The sequence below is a fragment of the Corvus moneduloides genome, chromosome 6, assembly GCF_009650955.1.
Source record: "Corvus moneduloides isolate bCorMon1 chromosome 6, bCorMon1.pri, whole genome shotgun sequence".
Lineage (NCBI taxonomy): Eukaryota > Metazoa > Chordata > Aves > Passeriformes > Corvidae > Corvus > Corvus moneduloides.
The window spans coordinates 62,661,105-62,679,908 of record NC_045481.1 but is presented as its reverse complement, the minus strand read 5'-3'; the positions used below and the strand labels follow the sequence as shown (position 1 = coordinate 62,679,908).

Here is an 18,804-nt window from a genome sequence, read left to right as displayed (position 1 = left end):
CCCAGTTCAGCAGGACCTGGCTGAGGGGGCAGCCACCACCCCCCTGTCTTTTCCTAGTGATCCCAATGCAGGTGGGACAGGCTGTGACACCCTGCTTTGCTCGGGGACATGCCATGCCAGCACTGATGTCCCCCATGCCCCTGTGTGGATGTCCTCAAGACCCTCTCCCCTCCAGTCAGTGCCCTCTTCTGCCACCCCAAAACTTTGGTGGGGTGAACAGGTGCTTCTGGTGTAGGGGTGCAGGGAGGGATATGGGGTTGTGTGTGCTGTCCCCTGCCATCCCCTCATCTGCCACCGGCTTCTCCAGGCTCTCTCAGTGGCTACCAGCCGGTCCAGGAGGGCTCTGGAGCCCCCAGACCAGCTGGAGTGAATCCAAAGTGATGATGGCTCAGGCACCAAATCCCAAATTCTCCCCTAGGCCTGGTGCAGGATGAAGTCGGAGGAGAGGGATTCTCATGCTGGGAGGCTGGCAGGCAAATGCACGCAGTAATGAACAATTTCAGAAGGATGCCAGCATCGTCGCAGTATGGGGAGAGGAGGCTGGAGCACCATCAAACAATTAGGAAGGTGGTAATTACTAGTCTAATGAGATATCAGGTTGAATCCTAAAAGCACCAAGATTCTTTCGGAGTGAGATGCAACTGCTGCAGCGACCGTCCTCTGGGGTATTCGCTCGGACAAAACATTTCCTTTCCCGCAAGACCAACAGAATTTTGACAGAAGAGGCAGCCTGTGTGCAACTGCCCAGTGCTCTCAGCGCCTGACCTGTGATTGTGCAGAAATGCCCCAGAAAGCAGCTTTACCTGGGGACAAATAGGCCACTCCGGAGCTTCTGAGGACGTGGAGACCCCAGTTTTTCTCATCAGAGGAGATCGTGGCGAGGAGCACCAGAGGGAAGGAGCGTGCCCTGCTTGGACACACCTACAGGTTGGCCCCAAGGAAAGGTAGGGGGTTGGGACCAGAGCCCAGCCCTGGGCACTGCTTGTGTCTCCCTGGGTGTCCCCAAAGCCCCTCTCATGGCTCCCATGGTTGTCCTCAGTTGGGACGACTGGATGGATCCAACCCTCCCTCTGACCTCACCTCACCCCCAGCCCTCCCATGGCCCCCCTGTGCCCAGCCCTGCTGTGCCACCTCACCAGGCCCCCTCTCCCCATCACATCCCCTGGGGTCCCACTAACTCCCCTCTGCTCTGACCACAGCTGGGGATCACATCCCACCTCCCATCATGGAGCTGAACCAGACAGCCCCACCTCCCTCATCTCCCGTGATGGGCACTGAAGGAGACGATCCCTGCGGGATCAATGTCACCGATGTGGCCATAGGAGCTGTCACACTGCTCATCTGCCTCTGTGGGCTGGCTGGGAACGGGGCTGTGCTCTGGCTCCTCGGATTCCACATCCGCAGGAACCCCATCACCGTCTACATCCTGAACCTGGCCGTCGCTGACTTCACCTTCCTCCTCTTCATGGTCCCCTCCTCCCTGCTCTATCTCCTGGAGGATGTGTCCTGCTTCACTGTCGTGTCCCTGAAGTACCTGAGGTCCCTTTTCCTGCTGTCCCTGTTCTCCTACAACATGGGGCTGTACCTGCTGACAGCCATCAGCCTCGAGAGGTGTGGCTCGATTCTCTTCCCCCTCTGGTACCGCTGCCACCGTCCCGAGCGCCAGTCAGGGGTGGTGTGCGTCCTGCTCTGGGCACTCTCCATTGCTGTCATGGTCATTGTGACCTCCCTGTGCCTGTCACATGAGCACGAGCACTGCCGGGTGTCTCTCATCTCCATGTACGCCCTCAGCTTCCTCATCTTTGCTCCACCCATGGTCATCTCCAACGTGATCCTCTTCATCAAGGTCCTGTGTGGCTCCAAGAGACGTCAGCCTAAGAGGCTCTACATCGTTATCTTCCTCACTGTGCTCTTCTTCCTCATCTTTGGAGTGCCCCTCAGCCTCTGGAATTTCCTGCAGCAGCTCGGTTACATCGCTGTGTCCTCCCAGCTGGTTTTCCTGCTCGCCTGCATCAACAGCAGCATCAACCCCTTCGTCTACTTCCTGGTGGGGAGCTGCTGGAGGCGCTGCTCCGTTGTGTCCCTCCAGGTTGCCTTCCGGAGGGTCTTTGAGGAGACAGGGATCACCACAATCTCCAGCTGAGAGGCCACTGTGGTCCCACGGGCCGTGCTGCCCACGCCAGCTTCGTGCTCAGCTGCCCACCCTTGCTCCCAGCCAGGCCTGCAGGTCACCTTCCTACAGCGGTGTGTCAGGATGCATCCCATAATTTTCCCATCCCTTTTCTCATCCCACTGATCCATGTTGTTGTGTCTATCCCTATCCCTATCCCTATCCCTATCCCTATCCCTATCCTACAGCCCTATCCCCATCCCTATCCCTATCCCTATCCCATCCGCATTCCCACTCCAGTCCTATCCCCAACCCATCCTCATCTCGGCTCCCCTTCCCTATTTCCTGCACCTATCCCATCCCCATGCTGCTCCCCATCCCCATCTCGACCCCATTCTCCATCCCATCCCATCCCATCCCATCCCATCCCATCCCATCCCATCCCCATCCCATTCCCATCCCATCCCATCCCCATCCCATCCCATCCCATCCCATCCCATCCCATCCCATCCCATCCCATCCCATCCCATCCCATCCCATCCCATCCCCATCCCATCCCATCCCCATCCCATCCCATCCCATCCCATCCCATCCCATCCCATCCCATCCCCATCCCATCCCCATCCCATCCCATCCCATCCCATCCCATCCCATCCCATCCCATCCCATCCCATCCCATCCCATCCCCATCCCATCCCATCTCATCCCATCCCATCCCATCCCATCCCATCCCCATCCCATCCCATCCCATCCCATCCCATCCCCATCCCATCCCATCCCATCCCATCCCATCCCCATCCCATCCCATCCCATCCCATCCCATCCCATCCCATCCCATCCCATCCATCCCATCCCATCCCATCCCATCCCATCCCATCCCCATCCCATCCCATCCCATCCCGCAGGTTTCCCGCCCGGCGTTCGCTCCCGGGCTCCGAGCGCTGCCCGTCGGGCTCTGCTGCCCTCCAGTGGGGATATTTGGGATCGCCGGCATCCAGACCCCTCTCGACCCGCCCCAGACTCTTCCTGACCCCTCTGACATCCCAGATCCCCCCCGACAGCCCCGCTCCTGCCCCGCTCCAGCCGGGAGCCCCGGCAGTGTCTCCACTCCCGGCCATTCCCTCTCCTCCGCCCTAATAAACGCTGATGGATCCATCGCGCTGTCGCCTCTTGTCCCTCTCCAAGGGAGGCGGGGGTGGGGGGGGAGGGGGAAGGGCGGGAACACCGCGGGTGAAGCTCTGGAGGTGGGGGGATCTCCCAGAGAAACAGTCCCCGAAAACCATAAGAGGCGGTCTGGGGTGAGCAGCCCATGGGGAGGGATTGTAGGAGCAGGCCTGGGGATGGGAGGGCTGGGAAGGACGGCAGGTGGGTGGGCTGCACGGGGAGTGGGATGGGAGGCTGTGGGGCGGGTTTGGGACGTGGTGGGGCTTGTGGGCAGGTGTTGGACATAGAGGGAGGGTGTGGGATGTGGTGGGGCTGGAGGAAAGGTGTGGGATGTGCTGGGACTGGTGACCGCAGCAAAGCCACAGGGAGGTGGGTGATGCCCCGTGGAGCCCCTGGTGACAGTCACAGGTGTCACCGTGCTCCTGGAAGGGTGTGCCTGTGCTGAGGACCACGGACCCCTCTCCCTGCAGCTGCGCCATCCGAGCCTGCTGAGGGAGAGGCCAAAGGCAGGGCAGAGGAAGAATTTCTGAAGGAAAAGAGTCCTTTGCACCTGCCTGACAACATTAAAATTAAAAGATCTCTGGGGATGTCTTTGCCGTGGCACTCCCGGAGCAGCCGGGGCCGTGCTGAGCCCCTGGGCCATCCTGCCCGTGCCGCCTGTGCCGGTGCCAGCCCAGCTCCGGGCACTCGGCATCACGGGGGCTCCGGGCAGCACCAGCCGTGGCCGTGTCCCCTCGCTCCACCCACATTCCCGGCTGGCAGCAGGAGCCAGAGGCAGCCGGGGAGCGCTGGCAGAGGGGGCCAGGGCAGCTCAGGTTTCACGGAGTTGTTTATTGATATCAGACTGCAGAGGGATGCAGGAACCATGGCAGGGGGATTTTAGGGATCACAGCCTTTGGGGGAATAGTGCTCTAGGACCTGTGGGGGAGGATGAAATCCATGCTCCAATGTGCTCCCTGCAGAGCTTCCTTCCCACATCACCCTTGGCACTGCCCCTGCTCCTTTCTCCTGCAGGATTACACCACCCCAGGGAGGGTGATCCCGTGGATATTTATTGATCTGGTGGCTCAAGGAATCTGTCAGCCACTGTCCCAGGGTCCTTTAGCAGCACAGGGGAAGGGATCAACAGGCTGAGATGGCTGTGTCCAGGGCAGCATCATAACTGTGGGCAGTGTTCTCTTCTGGCTCCTGAAAGACCCTCTGGAGGGAGAGACGGAGGGACCCCACGGAGCAGGGGCTCCAGCACCTTCCCACCAAGAAGTAGATGAAGGGGTTGATGGTGCTGTGGATGCAGGCGAGCAGGAAAACAACCTGGGAGGACACAGCAGTGTAACCAAGCTGCTGCAGGAAATTCCAGATGCTGAGGGGAAGAGCAAAGAGGAGGAAGAAGAGCACAGTGAGGAGGATAACGATGTCAAGTCTCTTGGGTTGCTGCTGCTGGGGGCCACACTTGACTTTAACGAAGAGAATTGTGCTGGAAATGACCATGGCTGGGGCGAAGAGGAAGAAGTTGAGTGCGTACATGGAGATGAGAGACACCTGGCAGTGCTCGGGCTCGTGTGACAGGCACAGGTAAGTCACAGTGACAATGAAAGTGACAGAGAGGGCCCAGAGTAGGGCACACACCACCCATGCCAGGCCCTGGGGACAGTGGCAGTGGTACCAGAGGGAACAGAGGATGGATGTGCACCTCTCGAGGCTGATGGCCGTCAGCAGGTACAGCCCCATGTTGTAGGAGAACAGGGACAGCAGGAAAAGTACCCTCTGGAACATCAGGGGCGTGAAAGTGAAGCAGGACACATCCTCCAGGAGATAGAGCAGGGTGGAGGGGACCGTGAAATGGAGAAAGGTGAAGTTGGCGAAGGCCAGGTTGATGATGTAAAAGGTGGTGGCGTTCCTGTGGAGGAGCCAGAGCACAGCCCCGTTCCCGACCACCCCACAGAGGCAGATGAGCAGTGTCACACTGTCTATGGCCATGCTGGTGACATCTATCTCACACAGATCGGCTTCTTCTGTGGGTGAGGCAGAAGGTGGGGACACGGAGCTCACCGCCATGGATGGACGCTGGGCAGGCGCTGGGATGTGGCCCCGGCTGTGGTCAGAGTGGATGGGCAGTCAGTGCTTGGAGAATCCAGGGATGGACCAAGCGGCTCCTCAGCAGCTCCCTGCAGCGGGAAGGATTCGGTGGAGAGAAGTGAGATGTGCAGGGGAGGAGGGCAGTGGAAATGGTGGGGTGGGAGAGGGAGATGGGAGGGTTGGGCTGTTCAGCAGGAGATGTGGAAGGGAAGCTCAGGGCAGAGGATGGAGGAGCTGGGGAGGGCACTGCAGTCACCGGGAGAGGGTGGCAGGAACAGAGCAGCTGCAGGAGGAGAGGAAGGTGGGGCAGGGAGGAAGGAGAACATTCCACTGACCTGTTCAGTGTGGGGCAGCAGCAGGCACAGGGGCTCTGTCCCCGATCAGCGGCGCTTCCTGGCTCCCCTTGCTCCTTTGGGATCCGTATCCTAAAGCTGCAGAGAAGACAACTGAATCCTGAATGGGGCCCTGAGTGAGGCCTTACACGGCTCGATGGTGAAGAAAAGATAAAGTAACAGCTCAGGGCTGGGGACATTCACAGAGCACGGGCTTAACGCCTCCAAGGTGGGGACCACAGCCCCAGGGCTATCAGCTGCCAGGCTCAAAAAGACCCTGCACCAAAGGGTGGCGGGAGGAGAGGCTTTGGGTGTGTGTTGGAAAAGCCTCTGGTCAGAGGCTCAGTGACTCCCCATCCTCCACTGTGCAGAGGAGCCCAGCTGAGGGGTCCTCACGAAGGGGGGGAGGGCAGGGGGGGAGCAGGAAGCTTATCCACAGCAAAAGAGGTAACATGGCCCATCACAGGGGCCCCCTCAAAGGGGTTCCCAGACCCTGCACCAGAGCAGCAGAGATGATGCAATAGACCCTCAGTGTTGTACGGGACAGTGTCAAGCCAGCCCCTGCAAGGGAGACACGTGGGTGTTCCCACCTGGCTCAAAGTGTGCATTAATCCATTAGTCATTCTGTACTCTTTGCCACGTGGTGTGGTGGCACGTGGCGGCATGGCCATGGTGGCAGTGAGGGACCCTCACCAGCAGCAGACCAGATGGAAGGGAGCAATGAGACATCATTGGGACCCTTGGATGGGTGATACGCTTCCACCTAACCCCTGTCACCTCTCCCTGTCCCCCCAGAACCCCATGCACACTCCTTTTTCTCTTTCTTTCTTTTCTCTTTCCTTCTCTTTGCCTCTCTACTATTAAATAAATACATCCATTTCTTGGCATCAACATTTAATCTCGTTTGGCTTTAATCTTGTTTCTGGGAATGCTTTGAACCTTCTAAGTTCTTTCCAGTTTATGCACAGACACTTAGCTTTCTTTATTTTTCTGGGTTTAAACCACATCATAACACACACACAGAGAACAAGGAGAGGTCCTCCTGTGTGTCCTGCACAGGTAAAGAATTCCTGCTTCCTCCTGCTTCACGTTGTGTTAGATTATTCCGGCCCATTTGTGTATTAAGATACAGACAGGATGCACAGGAAAAGAGGGGGAATCTGGGGAGGGCACTGTGGTCACCGGGAGAGGGTGGCAGGAACAGAGCAGCTGCAGGAGGAGAGGAAGGTGGGGCAGGGAGGAAGGAGAACATTCCACTGACCTGTTCAGTGTGGGGCAGCAGCAGGCACAGGGGCTCTGTCCCCATCAGCGGCGCTTCCTGGCACCCCTTGCTCCTTTGGGATCCATATCCTAAAGCGGCTCCTCCCAGGTCAGGAACACGAAGGAGAAAGTGCCCAGATCACCACGAGGTGCCCACTGCTGTCCCACCAGCTCCTCTCCGTGCCCTGTCCTCGTGTTGCTCCCCAAGGCTCCGTGGAGTCGTGGAGGAGTTGGAAATTGCAAGTTTGGCTACGTCAGAGCTCCACTTATACAGAGTTATTTGTCCTGATTTTTTTGGCTAAGGGAGTGGCTTTTGCCAGAAGCTCCACATGGAGAATTTTGCAATTGCCTCCTAATTTCCTCCTGGTTAGAAACACTCCTCCCCTGCAGAACGTCCCATTCTCCGACTGCCTTCCCTCTCCCAACAGGCTTCTACCCTTCCTCCTTTCTTTTCCCTGAGGGGTCATATTCCCTGCAGCAGCACTGGAGTGACGGGAGTGCTGCTTCGGTGCTGGTGAGGCAGCTGTCTGCTTCAATACAGAAATTCCTATTCTGGGAAGAGCTCCGGGATCATTGCCAAAACCTCCCCTGGAGCCAAGGAAGCACTGCTGCAATGTGCTATCCTATCCTATCCTATCCTATCCTATCCTATCCCATTCTATCCCATCCTATCCTCATCCCCGCTCCCCATCCCCATCCCCATCCCCATCCCCACCCCGCTCTCCATGCTCACCCCATCCCACCGCATCCCGCAGCTTTCCCAGTCGGCGGCCGCTCTCCGCTCCGAGCGCGGCCTGTCGGGCTCTGCTGCCCTCCAGTGGGAACATTTGGGATCGCCGGCATCCAGACCCTCTCCTGACCCCCTCCGACAGCCCAGACCACCTCCGGGCCACATTTTCCCTCCGACAGCCCCGCTCCACCAGGGACCCCGGCAGTGCCCGCTCTCCTCCTGGCTGTGGAGTTCTAGGAGCCGGGAGGGAGGAAGAAAGCCCAGCTCCCGTGTGCTCCCCTCAGAGCATCCCTCCCGCATGGCCCTGCTCCCTTCTCCTGCAGGATTACACCACGGGACTGTTCCAAACGAGTGGCCGAGTGTAGTGGTTTACTTCGAAATCCATTACTTACTTCTATTCCTTCCGTGAGATAAGAATTAGGAGAGAGCAAAGCACGCACAAAACTTTAAAGACTATAAAGAAGTTTATTAACAGACCTAAAAGAGGGGGGGAAAAGAAGTCAGACTAAAACTTCAGAACACTTCTCCTCCCCCACCTCTCCTCTCTTTTTCCCACTGACAACGTAAAAAGACAACCCTTGGGATTTCCAGTCAGTTTACCACCTCTATAATAATCTCTTTCTTCAGCTCACTTAGGGAGAGGAGTCTCTCTTGCTCATGCTATGGAAACATCTCCACAAGAAACAGCTCTCCTGTGGCTTCAATGTCACAGCGAGACAGCTGCCCGGGTTGGTTCTCTGCTCACATGTGAGACTCCCTTCCCCCGACCTACAGCTTTCCCCACAACTGTTTCTGAGGCTCCAATCTTGAACCAATGGGGTACCATTTTAAGGACGAGCTGTTCAGAAGCAAAGGTTCTCTTCACCTGTCTCTGGGAGCATCTTCAGCTCCAGGAACAGAGGTCTTCTTTGTGGAGAGAAACAATGGACTCTACACGATTCAATGTGAATCAGGCAGAAGCCATTTTATGATGAATTACTGTCCCTAATATACAATTCTGTCTTTCCCTACACATGATCGTGCATAATTATCATTGGTTAAGGCTTATTTTCACACAAAGCTGCTTTATGCTTTATGATTGGCTCTTGTCTCTGTGTCACATTGTATGTCACATGTGTCACCATGTATGTCACAACTGTCCTTAGGTTTGCATTTTCTCATCCTTTTCGTCTTTTGCTTGTTCCTCATTTGCATCCTCCCCAGTGCTGCTTGTTCCTTTCTCACAACCTCCCCATGAACTTTTTCCCCTGTGTACGTGCTCAAGTCCTTCTGTCCTATGGGCTCTGGGTTTTCTATTTTATGGCTGGTTCACGATTACAGTTACACACGATATGTCCATTTTCTAGTAAAAACATGGTTTCCACACTTCTTCTTCCCTGGGAGCAAGGGTCTTCATCACTTTCATCTCTCTCTGTTCAAGCTTCTCACCAGATCACAGCCACTTCAACATTTGTTTATTTCAGTACAGGTACTTTTGCCCATGATTGTGATTTGTTTGTTCTTAAATGTGGATCACAGAGGTGTATCAAGCTTCTTAAGTGGCTTAACAGAGTTGCCAATATTCAAACTAGCCAGTTGTTTGGTTCTGTCGGGTCTAGAGGAAGCTGTAAGCACCTCTTTACAAAAGAATCACTTCCGTGGATGATGGAGCCCTCCTTAACTAAAAACCCAAACTATGCTAAACCATGACACTGAGATTGCTGAAAAGACCAGCAGCAAGGGGATCAGTAAAAGCCACATTTAATATTAAGTGACAGCACAATGGAGTTCATTGACCAGGTTCACTCTAGCACTGACCAGACAGAGACACCAAGGAAAAACAGCCCTACAAATGAAATCCTGCCAATGAAACCAGAGCTATGACACGTGTATGGACACAGACATAGAGTCAGTGCAAGGTCCCTGTGAAAAATTCCCCTTGGAGGCAGTGCAGTGCTCACTCCAGGTGCCTTTGCAGGTCCTCACCGGGGGGAAGAGTTGAGCCTTGAGGAGTGGGGGGGATGGGCCCAGGATCCATCGGTGTTCAAGGGTCCTCGGAGTGCAGCAAACGGGAGAGTTCCCAGCTTAGGGAACTCACAGAAACCCTCAGCCACTGTCCTGGGATCCTTCAGCAGAGCAGTGGGAGGGATCAACAGGCTCAGACCACCGTGCCCATGGCAGCAGCATTTCTGCTGGGAGTGTTGTCCTTTGGCTCCACAAAGACCCTCTGGATGCAGTCCCTGAGGGGACTCCAGCAGCGCCTCCTGCAGCTCCCCACCGAGAAGTAGATGAAGGGTTTGATGGTGCTGTGGATGCAGGCGAGAAGGAAAAAAACCTGGGAGGACACAGTGATGTAACCGAGCTGCTGCAGGAAATTGCAGATGCTGAGTGGGAGAGTGAAGAGCGCAATGAGGAAGACGATGTCGAGCCACTCTGGTTGCTGCTGCTGGGAGCCACACTTGGCCTTAATGAAGAGCATTGTGCTGGAAATGACCACAGGTGCAGCAAAGAGGAAGAGGTTGAGGGTGTACATGGAGATGACAGCCCCCCAGCAGTGCTCGTGCTTGTATGACTGGCACAGGGAAGTCACTGTGGGATTGACAGCGATGACAGTGTAGAAGAAGGCCCACTGCAGGGCTCTCATTACCACCCACAACATGGACTGCGGAAGGTGGCAGTGGTAGCAGAGTTGGTAGTGGGTGGACCTGCACCTCTTGGTGTTGATGGACATCAGCCGGTACAGCCCCATGTGGTAGGAGACCATTGACAGCTGGAAAAGGAAGTTCGAGTACACACGGGGTATGATAGGAGAGCAGGACACGTTCTCCAGCAGGAAGAGCAGGGTGGAAGGGATCATGAAGAGGAGGAAGAAAAAGTCATCAAAGGCCTGGTTGAAGATGTAGTCAGTGATGGGTTTCATGTGCTGGAGCCACAGAACAGCCCCGTTCCCAACCAGCCCACAGAGGCCAATGAGTGGCATGACACCGTGTATGGCCACGTCGGTGACATCTATCTCACATGGATCATCTCCTTCGGTGGGTGAGGCAGAAGGTGGGAACACGGAGCTCACCGCCATGGATGGACGCTGGGCAGGCAGTGGGATGTGGCCCCGGCTGTGGTCAGAGTGGATGGGCAGTCAGTGCTTGGAGAATCCAGGGATGGACCAAGCAGCTCCTCAGCAGCTCCCTGCAGCGGGAAGGGTTTGGTGGAGAGAAGTGAGATGTGCAGGGGAGGAGGGCGGTGGGAACGGTGGGGTGGGAGAGGGAGGTGGGAGGGTTGGGCTGTTTGGGTGGGTATTGATAAAGAACATCGGGAATAAACATTTCAGCTCTCCTGAAGTTGCCAAAAGCCTAACTGGGCAAAAAGATAAAAGTATTTAAATGTGTGCACACAGGATGATAAACGTGGCTGGAGGCAGTGGGAAAACAGATCTGGCAGCCTGCAGTGGTTCTGGGGCAGTTCTGTAACAAGAAACAACAGCGCATGGCCAAGGGGAAAGTTCAAGGCGAGGTCACCTTTAATATGGCAGCACTCAGTGAATAGGAGCACCAGAGACCCCTCCTGATGAACCTCCAGGATCATGAAAGGATTCCCAGGAGGAGGTGGATGCATGGAACTGAGTCCTAGGAAAGTGATGTTTATGTATGAGATAAGAAAAAAGTTTTAATAGCTGTGTGTGTTTCTAGTGGATAAAACCCCTGCTGTAAAGTCTCCCCCCACACACAGAACAAGGAGAGATCCTCCTGTGTGTCCTGCACAGGTAAAGAATTCCTGCTTCCTCCTGCTTCCCATTGTGTTAGAAAGCTTATTCAGGCTGATTTAAGTATCCCATCCCCATCCCAGATCCCATCCCCATCCCATCCCATCCCATCCCATCCCATCCCATCCCATCCCATCCTGCAGGTTTCCCGCCCGGCAGCCTCTCCCCACCTTGAAGCGCTGCCCGTCGGGCTCTGCTGCTCTCCAGGGCGGACATTTGGGATCGGCAGCATCCAGACCCTTCCTGACCCCTCCTGACCCCTCGCACACGCCCAGACCCCCCCGGGGCCGCCTTCCCCCCGACAGCCCCGCTCCTGCCCCGCTCCAGCCGGGACCAGGCACATCTTTGCCGTGGCACTCCCGGAGCAGCCGGGGCCGTGCTGAGCCCCTGGGCCATCCTGCCCGTGCCGCCTGTGCCGGTGCCAGCCCAGCTCCGGGCACTCGGCATCACGGGGGCTCCGGGCAGCACCAGCCGTGGCCGTGTCCCCTCCCTCCACCCACATTCCCGGCTGGCAGCAGGAGCCAGAGGAAGCCGGGGAGCGCTGGCAGAGGGGGCCAGGGCAGCTCAGGTTTCACGGAGCTGTTTATTGATATCAAACTGCAGAGGAATGCAGGAACCATGCCACGGGGATTTTTGGGATGACAGCCCTGTGAGGAAGGATCCTTTTGGGGAACAGTGTCCTAGGAACTGTGAGGGAGGAGGAAATCCATGCTCCAGTGTGCTCCCTGCAGAGCTTCCCTCCCACATCGCCTGTGGCACTGCCCCTGCTCCCTGCTCCTGCAGGAATACAGTGCAGGAGGGTGATCCTGTGGATATTTATTGATCAGTTGGCTCAAGAAAAACCTCAGTCACTGTCCCAGGGTCCTTCAGAAGTGCAGGAGAAGGGATCAACAGGCTCAGACCTCCATGTCCCTGGTGGTATCTTTGCTGGTGGGAGTGATGTCTTTCCTCTCCTCAAAGACCCTCTGGAGCGAGAGCCGGAGGGACCCCAAGGAGCAGGGCCTCCAGCACCTCCCCACCAGGAAGTAGATTAATGGTTTGATGGTGCTGGTGATGCAGGCGAGCAGGAAAAAAACCTGGGAGGACACACCGGTGAAGCCGAGCTGCTGCAGGACATTCCAGAGGTTGAGGAAGAGAATGAAGAGCACAATGATGAAGATAACTGTGTCACGCTTCTTGGGTTTCTGCTGCTGGGAGCCACGCTTGGCTTTAATGATGTCGATTGTGCGGGTGATGACCACGGGTGCAGCAAAGATGAGCAGGGTGACGGCGAACATGGAGGTGAGAGCCACCCGGCAGTGCTCCTGCTCGTGTGATGGGCACAGGAATGTCACCGTGGGAATGGCAGTGATGACGGCAAAGGCGACCCAATACACAGCACTGTCCACAACCCACAGCAGGCGCAGGGGAGGGTGACAGTGGAAGAAGAGCAGGCAGAGCTTGTGCGTGTCCGGTATGACGGTGATGCGTGTCAGCCGGAACAGCCCCCAGTAGTAGGACATCATGGACAGCTGGAAAAGGAAGCTCACGTACACCTGGGGCATGATAGGAGAGCAGGACACGTCCTCCTGCAGGAAGAGCAGGGAGGAGGGCAGCGCAAAGAGGAGGAAGAGGAAGTCAGCGACAGCCAGGTCAAAGATGCGGGCGACAGGGCCTTGCAGTGTGAGGAGCCAGAGCACAGCCCCGTTCCCGGCCAGCCCACAGAGGCAGATGAGCAGCATGACACTGTGTATGGCCACGTTGCTGACATCTGTCTCACATGGATCATCTCCTTCGGTGGGTGAGGCAGAAGGTGGGGGCACGGAGCTCACCGCCATGGATGGACGCTGGGCAGGCGCTGGGATGTGGCCCCGGCTGTGGTCAGAGTGGATAGGCAGTCAGTGCTTGGAGAATCCAGGGATGGACCAAGCGGCTCCTCAGCAGCTCCCTGCAGCGGGAAGGGTTCGGTGGAGAGAAGTGAGATGTGGATGGGAGGAGGGTGGTGGGAATGGTGGGGTGGGAGAGGGAGGTGGGAGGGTTGGGCTGTTTGAATGGGGACTGACAAGTAACAGAGAATAAACATTTTCAGTTCCCTGATGTTGCTGAAAGACCAACCAGCCAAAAAGATAAAAGGATGTGAAAGTGTGCACACAGGATGATAAACGTGGCTGAAGGCAGTGAAGGAACAGATCAGGAGGCCTGCAGTGGTTCTGGGGCAGTTCTGTAACAAGAAGCAACAGCGCATGGCCAAAGGAAAAGTTCAAGGTGAGGTCACCTTTAATATGGCAGCACTCAGTGAATAGGAGCACCAGAGAGCCCTCCTGATGAACCTCCAGGATCATGAAAGGACTTCCAGGAGGAGGTGGAAACATGGAAATTAATTCTACGATAGTAATGTTGATTTATCAGATAAGAAACACGCTTTAATGACATTGTATGTTCATAATGGATAAAACCCCTGCATTAAAGTCTCACCACACTGTCAGAGACTGAAATATTATAGTTTATGACTTAAACATTTTCATGAAGGACTTTTAAAATTGCATTACAAAAGCTGCAGAGAAGACAACTGAATCCTGAATGGGGCCCTGAGTGAGGCCTTACACGGCTCGATGGTGAAGAAAAGATAAAGTAACAACTCAGGGCTGGGGACATTCACAGAGCACGGGCTTAACACCTCCAAGGTGGGGACCACAGCCCCAGGGCTATCAGCTGCCAGGCTCAAAAAGACCCTGCACCAAAGGGTGGCGGGAGGAGAGGCTTTGGGTGTGTGTTGGAAAAGCCTCTGGTCAGAGGCTCAGTGACTCCCCATCCTCCACTGTGCAGAGGAGCCCAGCTGAGGGGTCCTCACGAAGGGGGGGAGGGCAGGGGGGGAGCAGGAAGCTTATCCACAGCAAAAGAGGTAACATGGCCCATCACAGGGGCCCCCTCAAAGGGGTTCCCAGACCCTGCACCAGAGCAGCAGAGATGATGCAATAGACCCTCAGTGTTGTACGGGACAGTGTCAAGCCGGCCCCTGCAAGGGAGACACGTGGGTGTTCCCACCTGGCTCAAAGTGTGCATTAATCCATTAGTCATTCTGTACTCTTTGCCACGTGGTGTGGTGGCATGTGGCGGCATGGCCATGGTGGCAGTGAGGGACCCTCACCAGCAGCAGACCAGATGGAAGGGAGCAATGAGACATCATTGGGACCCTTGGATGGGTGATACGCTTCCACCTAACCCCTGTCACCTCTCCCTGTCCCCCCAGAACCCCATGCACACTCCTTTTTCTCTTTCTTTCTTTTCTCTTTCCTTCTCTTTGCCTCTCTACTATTAAATAAATACATCCATTTCTTGGCATCAACATTTAATTTCGGTTGATTTTAATCTTGTTTCTGGGAATGCTTTGAACCTTCTAAGCTCTTTCCAGTTTAAGCACAGACACTTAGCTTTCTTTGCTTTTCTGGGTTTAAACCACATCGTAACACACAGAGAACAAGGAGAGGTCCTCCTGTGTGTCCTGCACAGGTAAAGAATTCCTGCTTCCTCACGCTTCCCATTGTGTTAGAAAGTTTATTCCGGCCCCTTTTGGTATCAAGATGCAGAATGGAAGAGCAGGGCAGAGCAGGGAGGAGCTGGGGAGGGCACTGCAGTCACCGGGAGAGGGTGGCAGGCACAGAGCAGCTGCAGGAGGAGAGGAAGGTGGGGCAGGGAGGAAGGAGAACATTCCACTGACCTGTTCAGTGTGGGGCAGCAGCAGGCACAGGGGCTCTGTCCCCATCAGCGGCGCTTCCTGGCACCCCTTGCTCCTTTGGGATCCACATCCTAAAGCGGCTCCTCCCAGCTCAGGAACACGAAGGAGAAAGTGCCCAGATCACCAGGAGGTGCCCACTGCTGTCCCACCAGCTCCTCTCCGTGCCCCGTCCTCGTGTTGCTTCCCCAGGCTGGGTGGAGTCACGGGAGAGTCGGAAATTGTGACTTTGGCTACGTCAGAGCTCCAGTTCCTCGGAGTTATTTGTCTTGGGGTTTTTCCCACTAAGGAAGTGACTTTTGCCAGAATGTCCACATGGAGAATTTTGCGATTGCCTCCTAATTTCCTCCTGGTTAGAAACACTTCTTCCCTGCAGAATGTCCCATTCTCCGACTGCCTTCCCTCTCCCAACAGGCTTCTACCATTCCTCGTTTCTTTTCCCTAAGGGGTCACGGCCACTCCAGCAGCACTGGAATGCTGGCAGTGCTAGCAGTGGTGGTGAGGAAGTTGGCTGCTTCTCAGAAGCAACTCCCATTCCGGGAGGAGCTCCAGGATCATTGCCAAAACCGCCCCTGGACCCACGGCAGCACAGCTGAGCTGTGCTATCTATCCTATCCCATCCCCATCCTAATCCCCTCTCCCCGCTCTCCATCCCCACCCCGCTCTCCATGCTCACCCCATCCCACCGCATCCCGCAGCTTTCCCAGACGGCGGCCGCTCCCCGCTCCGAGCGCGGCCTGTCGGGCTCTGCTGCCCTCCAGTGGGAACATTTGGGCATCCAGACCCCCTCCAACCCCTTCTGACTCTCCCCTGACCCCTCCGAAACCGCCTCCGACACACCAGATACTCCTTCTTCCCCCGGGAACACCTTCCCCCCCTCCCCCCCTCCTCACAGCCGTGCTCCACCCGGCATCCCGGCAGTGTCTCTGCTCCTGCTGGCTGTGGTATTCTAGGACCCAGGAGGAAGGATGAAAGCTCAGCTCCCATGTACTCCGTAGGAGCACACAGGATGTTAAACGTAGCTGGAGGCAGTGAAGGAACAGATCAGGAGGCCTGCAGTGGTTCTGGGGCAGTTCTGTAACAAGAAACAACAGCGCATGGCCAAAGGAAAAGTTCAAGGCGAGGTCACCTTTAATATGGCAGCACTCAGTGAATAGGAGCACCAGAGACCCCTCCTGATGAACCTCCAGGATCATGAAAGGACTCCCAGGAGGAGGTGGATGCATGGAAATGAGTCCTAGGAAAGTGATGTTTATGTATGAGATAAGAAAAAAGTTTTAATAGCTGTGTGTGTTTATAATGGATAAAAACCCTGCTGTAAAGTCTCCCCCCACACAGAGAACAAGGAGAGATCCTCCTGTGTGCCCTGCACAGTTAAAGAATTCCAGTTTCATCCTGCTTCCCATAGTGTTAGGAAAGTTTGTTCCAGCCCCTTTTGGTATCACTTCCCATCTCAATTTCCACCCCTCATCCCCATCCCATCCCATCCCATCCCATCCCATCCCATCCCATCCTCACCCCATCCCATCCCATCCCATCCCATCCCATCCCATCCCATCCCATCCCATCCCATCCCATGCCATCCCATCCCGCAGGTTTCCCGCCCAGCAGCCTCTCCCCACCTTGAAGCGCTGCCCATCGGGCTCTGCTGCTCTCCAGCGCGGACATTTGGGATCGGCAGCATCCAGACCCTTCCTGACCCCTCCTGACCCCTCGCACACGCCCAGACCCCCCCGGGGCCGCCTTCCCCCCGACAGCCCCGCTCCTGCCCCGCTCCAGCCGGGACCAGGCACATCTTTGCCGTGGCACTCCCGGAGCAGCCGGGGCCGTGCTGAGCCCCTGGGCCATCCTGCCCGTGCCGCCTGTGCCGGTGCCAGCCCAGCTCCGGGCACTCGGCATCACGGGGGCTCCGGGCAGCACCAGCCGTGGCCGTGTCCCCTCCCTCCACCCACATTCCCGGCTGGCAGCAGGAGCCAGAGGAAGCCGGGGAGCGCTGGCAGAGGGGGCCAGGGCAGCTCAGGTTTCACGGAGCTGTTTATTGATATCAGACTGCAGGGGGATGCAGGAACCATGCCACGGGGATTTTAGGAATCACAGCTGTGTGGGGCACGAACCCTTTGGGGGAATAGTGCTCCAGGAACTGTGAGGGAGAAGGAAAGCCATGCTCCAATGTGCTCCCTGCAGAGCTTCCCTCCCACATGCCCCTGCTGCAGGATTACACCGCGGGAAGATGAACCTGTGGATATTTGTTAATCAATCAGGTGCCTCGAGGAAAGCCTCAGCCACTGTCCCGGGGTCCTTCAGCAGTGCAGGGGAAGCGATCAACAGGCTCAGACTGCCATGCCCATGGCAGCATCATTGCTGCGGGCAGTGGTTTCTTCTGGCTCCCCCAAGACCCTCTGGAGGGAGAGCTAGAGAGACCCCACGGAGCGGTGCCTGCAGCACCTCCCCACCAAGAAGTAGATGAAGGGTTTGATGCTGGTGTGGATGGAGACAAACAGGGGAAGAGCCGGGGGGTAGATACTGTAGCGGAACAGAAGCAGAAAAGTGCAGATGCCAGCGGGGAGACTGAAGAGCACCATGAGGAAGATAATGATGTCGAGCCTCTCAGGTGGCTGCTGGTGGCAGGCACGCACGACCGTAATGAAGAGGTATATGCTGGAAATGACCGTGGAGGTAACAAAGAGGAGAAAGTTTAGGATGACCAGGACGGTGAGAGTCACAATGAAGCGTTGTGCGTTGTCTGATATGAACAGGGAAGTCAGCGTGGGAATGACAGTGGTGGAGATGGCCCAGAGCATGGCACTCACCACCTTCGACTGGTGCTGGGGACGGTGACAGCGGCAGCAGAGTGGGCAGAGGATGGACCTGAACCTGCTGAAGCTGATGGCTGTCATCAGGTACAGCCCCAGGATGTAGGAGAACGGCAGTGGCAGGGAAAGCAAAATCAGGTACTGCCGGGGCACGATAATGGAGCAGAACACGTCCTCCACCAGGAGGATCAGGGCGGAGGTGATGATGAGGAGGAGGCAGGCGAAGTCAGTGATTGCCAGGTGGAAGATGTAGACAGTGATGGCCTTGCTTTGGATGGAGGGTCCGAGGAGGCAGAAGACAGCCGCATTCCCAGCCAGTCCACAGAGGCAGATAAGCAGCGTGACACTACGTACGGCCAGGTTGATTGCACACGGACCGGGTCCCTCGGTGGGTGACAACTCCATGGATGGACGCTGGGCAGGCGCTGGGATGTGGCCCCGGCTGTGGTCAGAGTGGATGGGCAGTCAGTGCTTGGAGAATCCAGGGATGGACCAAGCGGCTCCTCAGCAGCTCCCTGCAGTGGGAAGGATTCGGTGGAGAGAAGTGAGATGTGCAGGGGAGGAGGGCAGTGGAAATGGTGGGGTGGGAGAGGGAGGGGGGAGGGTTGGAAAGTTCAGCAGGAGATGTGGAAGGGAAGCTCAGGGCAGAGGATGGAGGAGCTGGGGAGGGCACTGCGGTCACTGGGAGAGGGTGGCAGGCACAGAGCAGCTGCAGGAGGAGAGGAAGGTGGGGCAGGGAGGAAGGAGAACATTCCACTGACCTGTTCAGTGTGGGGCAGCAGCAGGCACAGGGGCTCTGTCCCCATCAGCGGCGCTTCCTGGCACCCCTTGCTCCTTTGCGATCCGTATCCTAAAGCGGCTCCTCCCA

At 56.5% G+C, this 18,804-nt stretch overlaps 6 protein-coding genes across 7 annotated transcripts in view; 2 read left to right on the top strand and 4 right to left on the bottom strand.

Annotated features, from left to right (window-relative positions):
- The first annotated feature begins 1,181 nt into the window (after positions 1-1,181).
- On the top strand, positions 1,182-2,326 carry LOC116445374 (mas-related G-protein coupled receptor member H-like). Its single transcript, XM_032111953.1, has one exon. It carries the CDS (start codon positions 1,226-1,228, stop codon positions 2,141-2,143), a length of 918 nt encoding a protein of 305 aa, XP_031967844.1. The 5' UTR covers positions 1,182-1,225; the 3' UTR covers positions 2,144-2,326.
- A 1,759-nt stretch (positions 2,327-4,085) lies between these two features.
- Positions 4,086-7,081, bottom strand: LOC116445400 (mas-related G-protein coupled receptor member H-like). The gene is given in 3 exon segments (XM_032111997.1): positions 4,086-5,364; positions 5,367-5,439; positions 6,944-7,081. Coding segments are annotated over 3 exon segments (1,086 nt in total). The 5' UTR covers positions 6,989-7,081; the 3' UTR covers positions 4,086-4,396.
- Positions 4,086-18,424, bottom strand: LOC116445373 (mas-related G-protein coupled receptor member H-like). Of its 2 annotated transcripts, XR_004240738.1 has the most exons (3): positions 18,369-18,424; positions 9,755-10,754; positions 4,086-4,350 (listed from the first exon to the last, which is right to left on the bottom strand). XR_004240738.1 is itself a non-coding variant. In XM_032111952.1 (2 exons), the coding sequence occupies exon 2, from the start codon at positions 10,725-10,727 to the stop codon at positions 9,810-9,812; it is 918 nt and encodes a 305-aa protein (XP_031967843.1). In that variant the 5' UTR covers positions 10,728-10,754; positions 18,369-18,424; the 3' UTR covers positions 9,397-9,809. The 2 variants fall into 2 exon arrangements, 1 of the variants encoding a protein (XP_031967843.1); XM_032111952.1 differs by lacking the exon at positions 4,086-4,350 and having other exon boundaries at positions 9,397-10,754.
- Positions 12,208-15,197, bottom strand: LOC116445390 (mas-related G-protein coupled receptor member H-like). The gene is made up of 3 exons (XM_032111981.1): positions 15,109-15,197; positions 13,223-13,338; positions 12,208-12,979 (listed from the first exon to the last, which is right to left on the bottom strand). The coding sequence occupies exons 2-3, from the start codon at positions 13,226-13,228 to the stop codon at positions 12,308-12,310; spliced, it is 678 nt and encodes a 225-aa protein (XP_031967872.1). The 5' UTR covers positions 13,229-13,338; positions 15,109-15,197; the 3' UTR covers positions 12,208-12,307.
- On the bottom strand, positions 17,140-18,341 carry LOC116445997 (mas-related G-protein coupled receptor member H-like). Its single transcript, XM_032113194.1, has one exon. It carries the CDS (start codon positions 18,339-18,341, stop codon positions 17,535-17,537), a length of 807 nt encoding a protein of 268 aa, XP_031969085.1. The 3' UTR covers positions 17,140-17,534.
- LOC116445393 overlaps positions 18,319-18,804 on the top strand; it is a 34,249-nt gene continuing 33,763 nt past the window's right edge. Inside the window, exon 1 of the mRNA XM_032111990.1 lies at positions 18,319-18,480. Coding sequence (XP_031967881.1) covers positions 18,344-18,480 — 137 coding nt within the window. The 5' untranslated portion in view covers positions 18,319-18,343. The remainder of the gene's footprint in view (positions 18,481-18,804) is intronic.

Excerpts from the sequence above, each read along its gene's own strand:
- LOC116445373 (XM_032111952.1), bottom strand. The coding sequence starts at position 10,727 with ATGGCGGTGAGCTCCGTGTTCCCACCTTCTGCCTCACCCACCGAAGGA.
- LOC116445374 (XM_032111953.1), top strand. The coding sequence starts at position 1,226 with ATGGAGCTGAACCAGACAGCCCCACCTCCCTCATCTCCCGTGATGGGC.
- LOC116445997 (XM_032113194.1), bottom strand. The coding sequence starts at position 18,341 with ATGGAGTTGTCACCCACCGAGGGACCCGGTCCGTGTGCAATCAACCTG.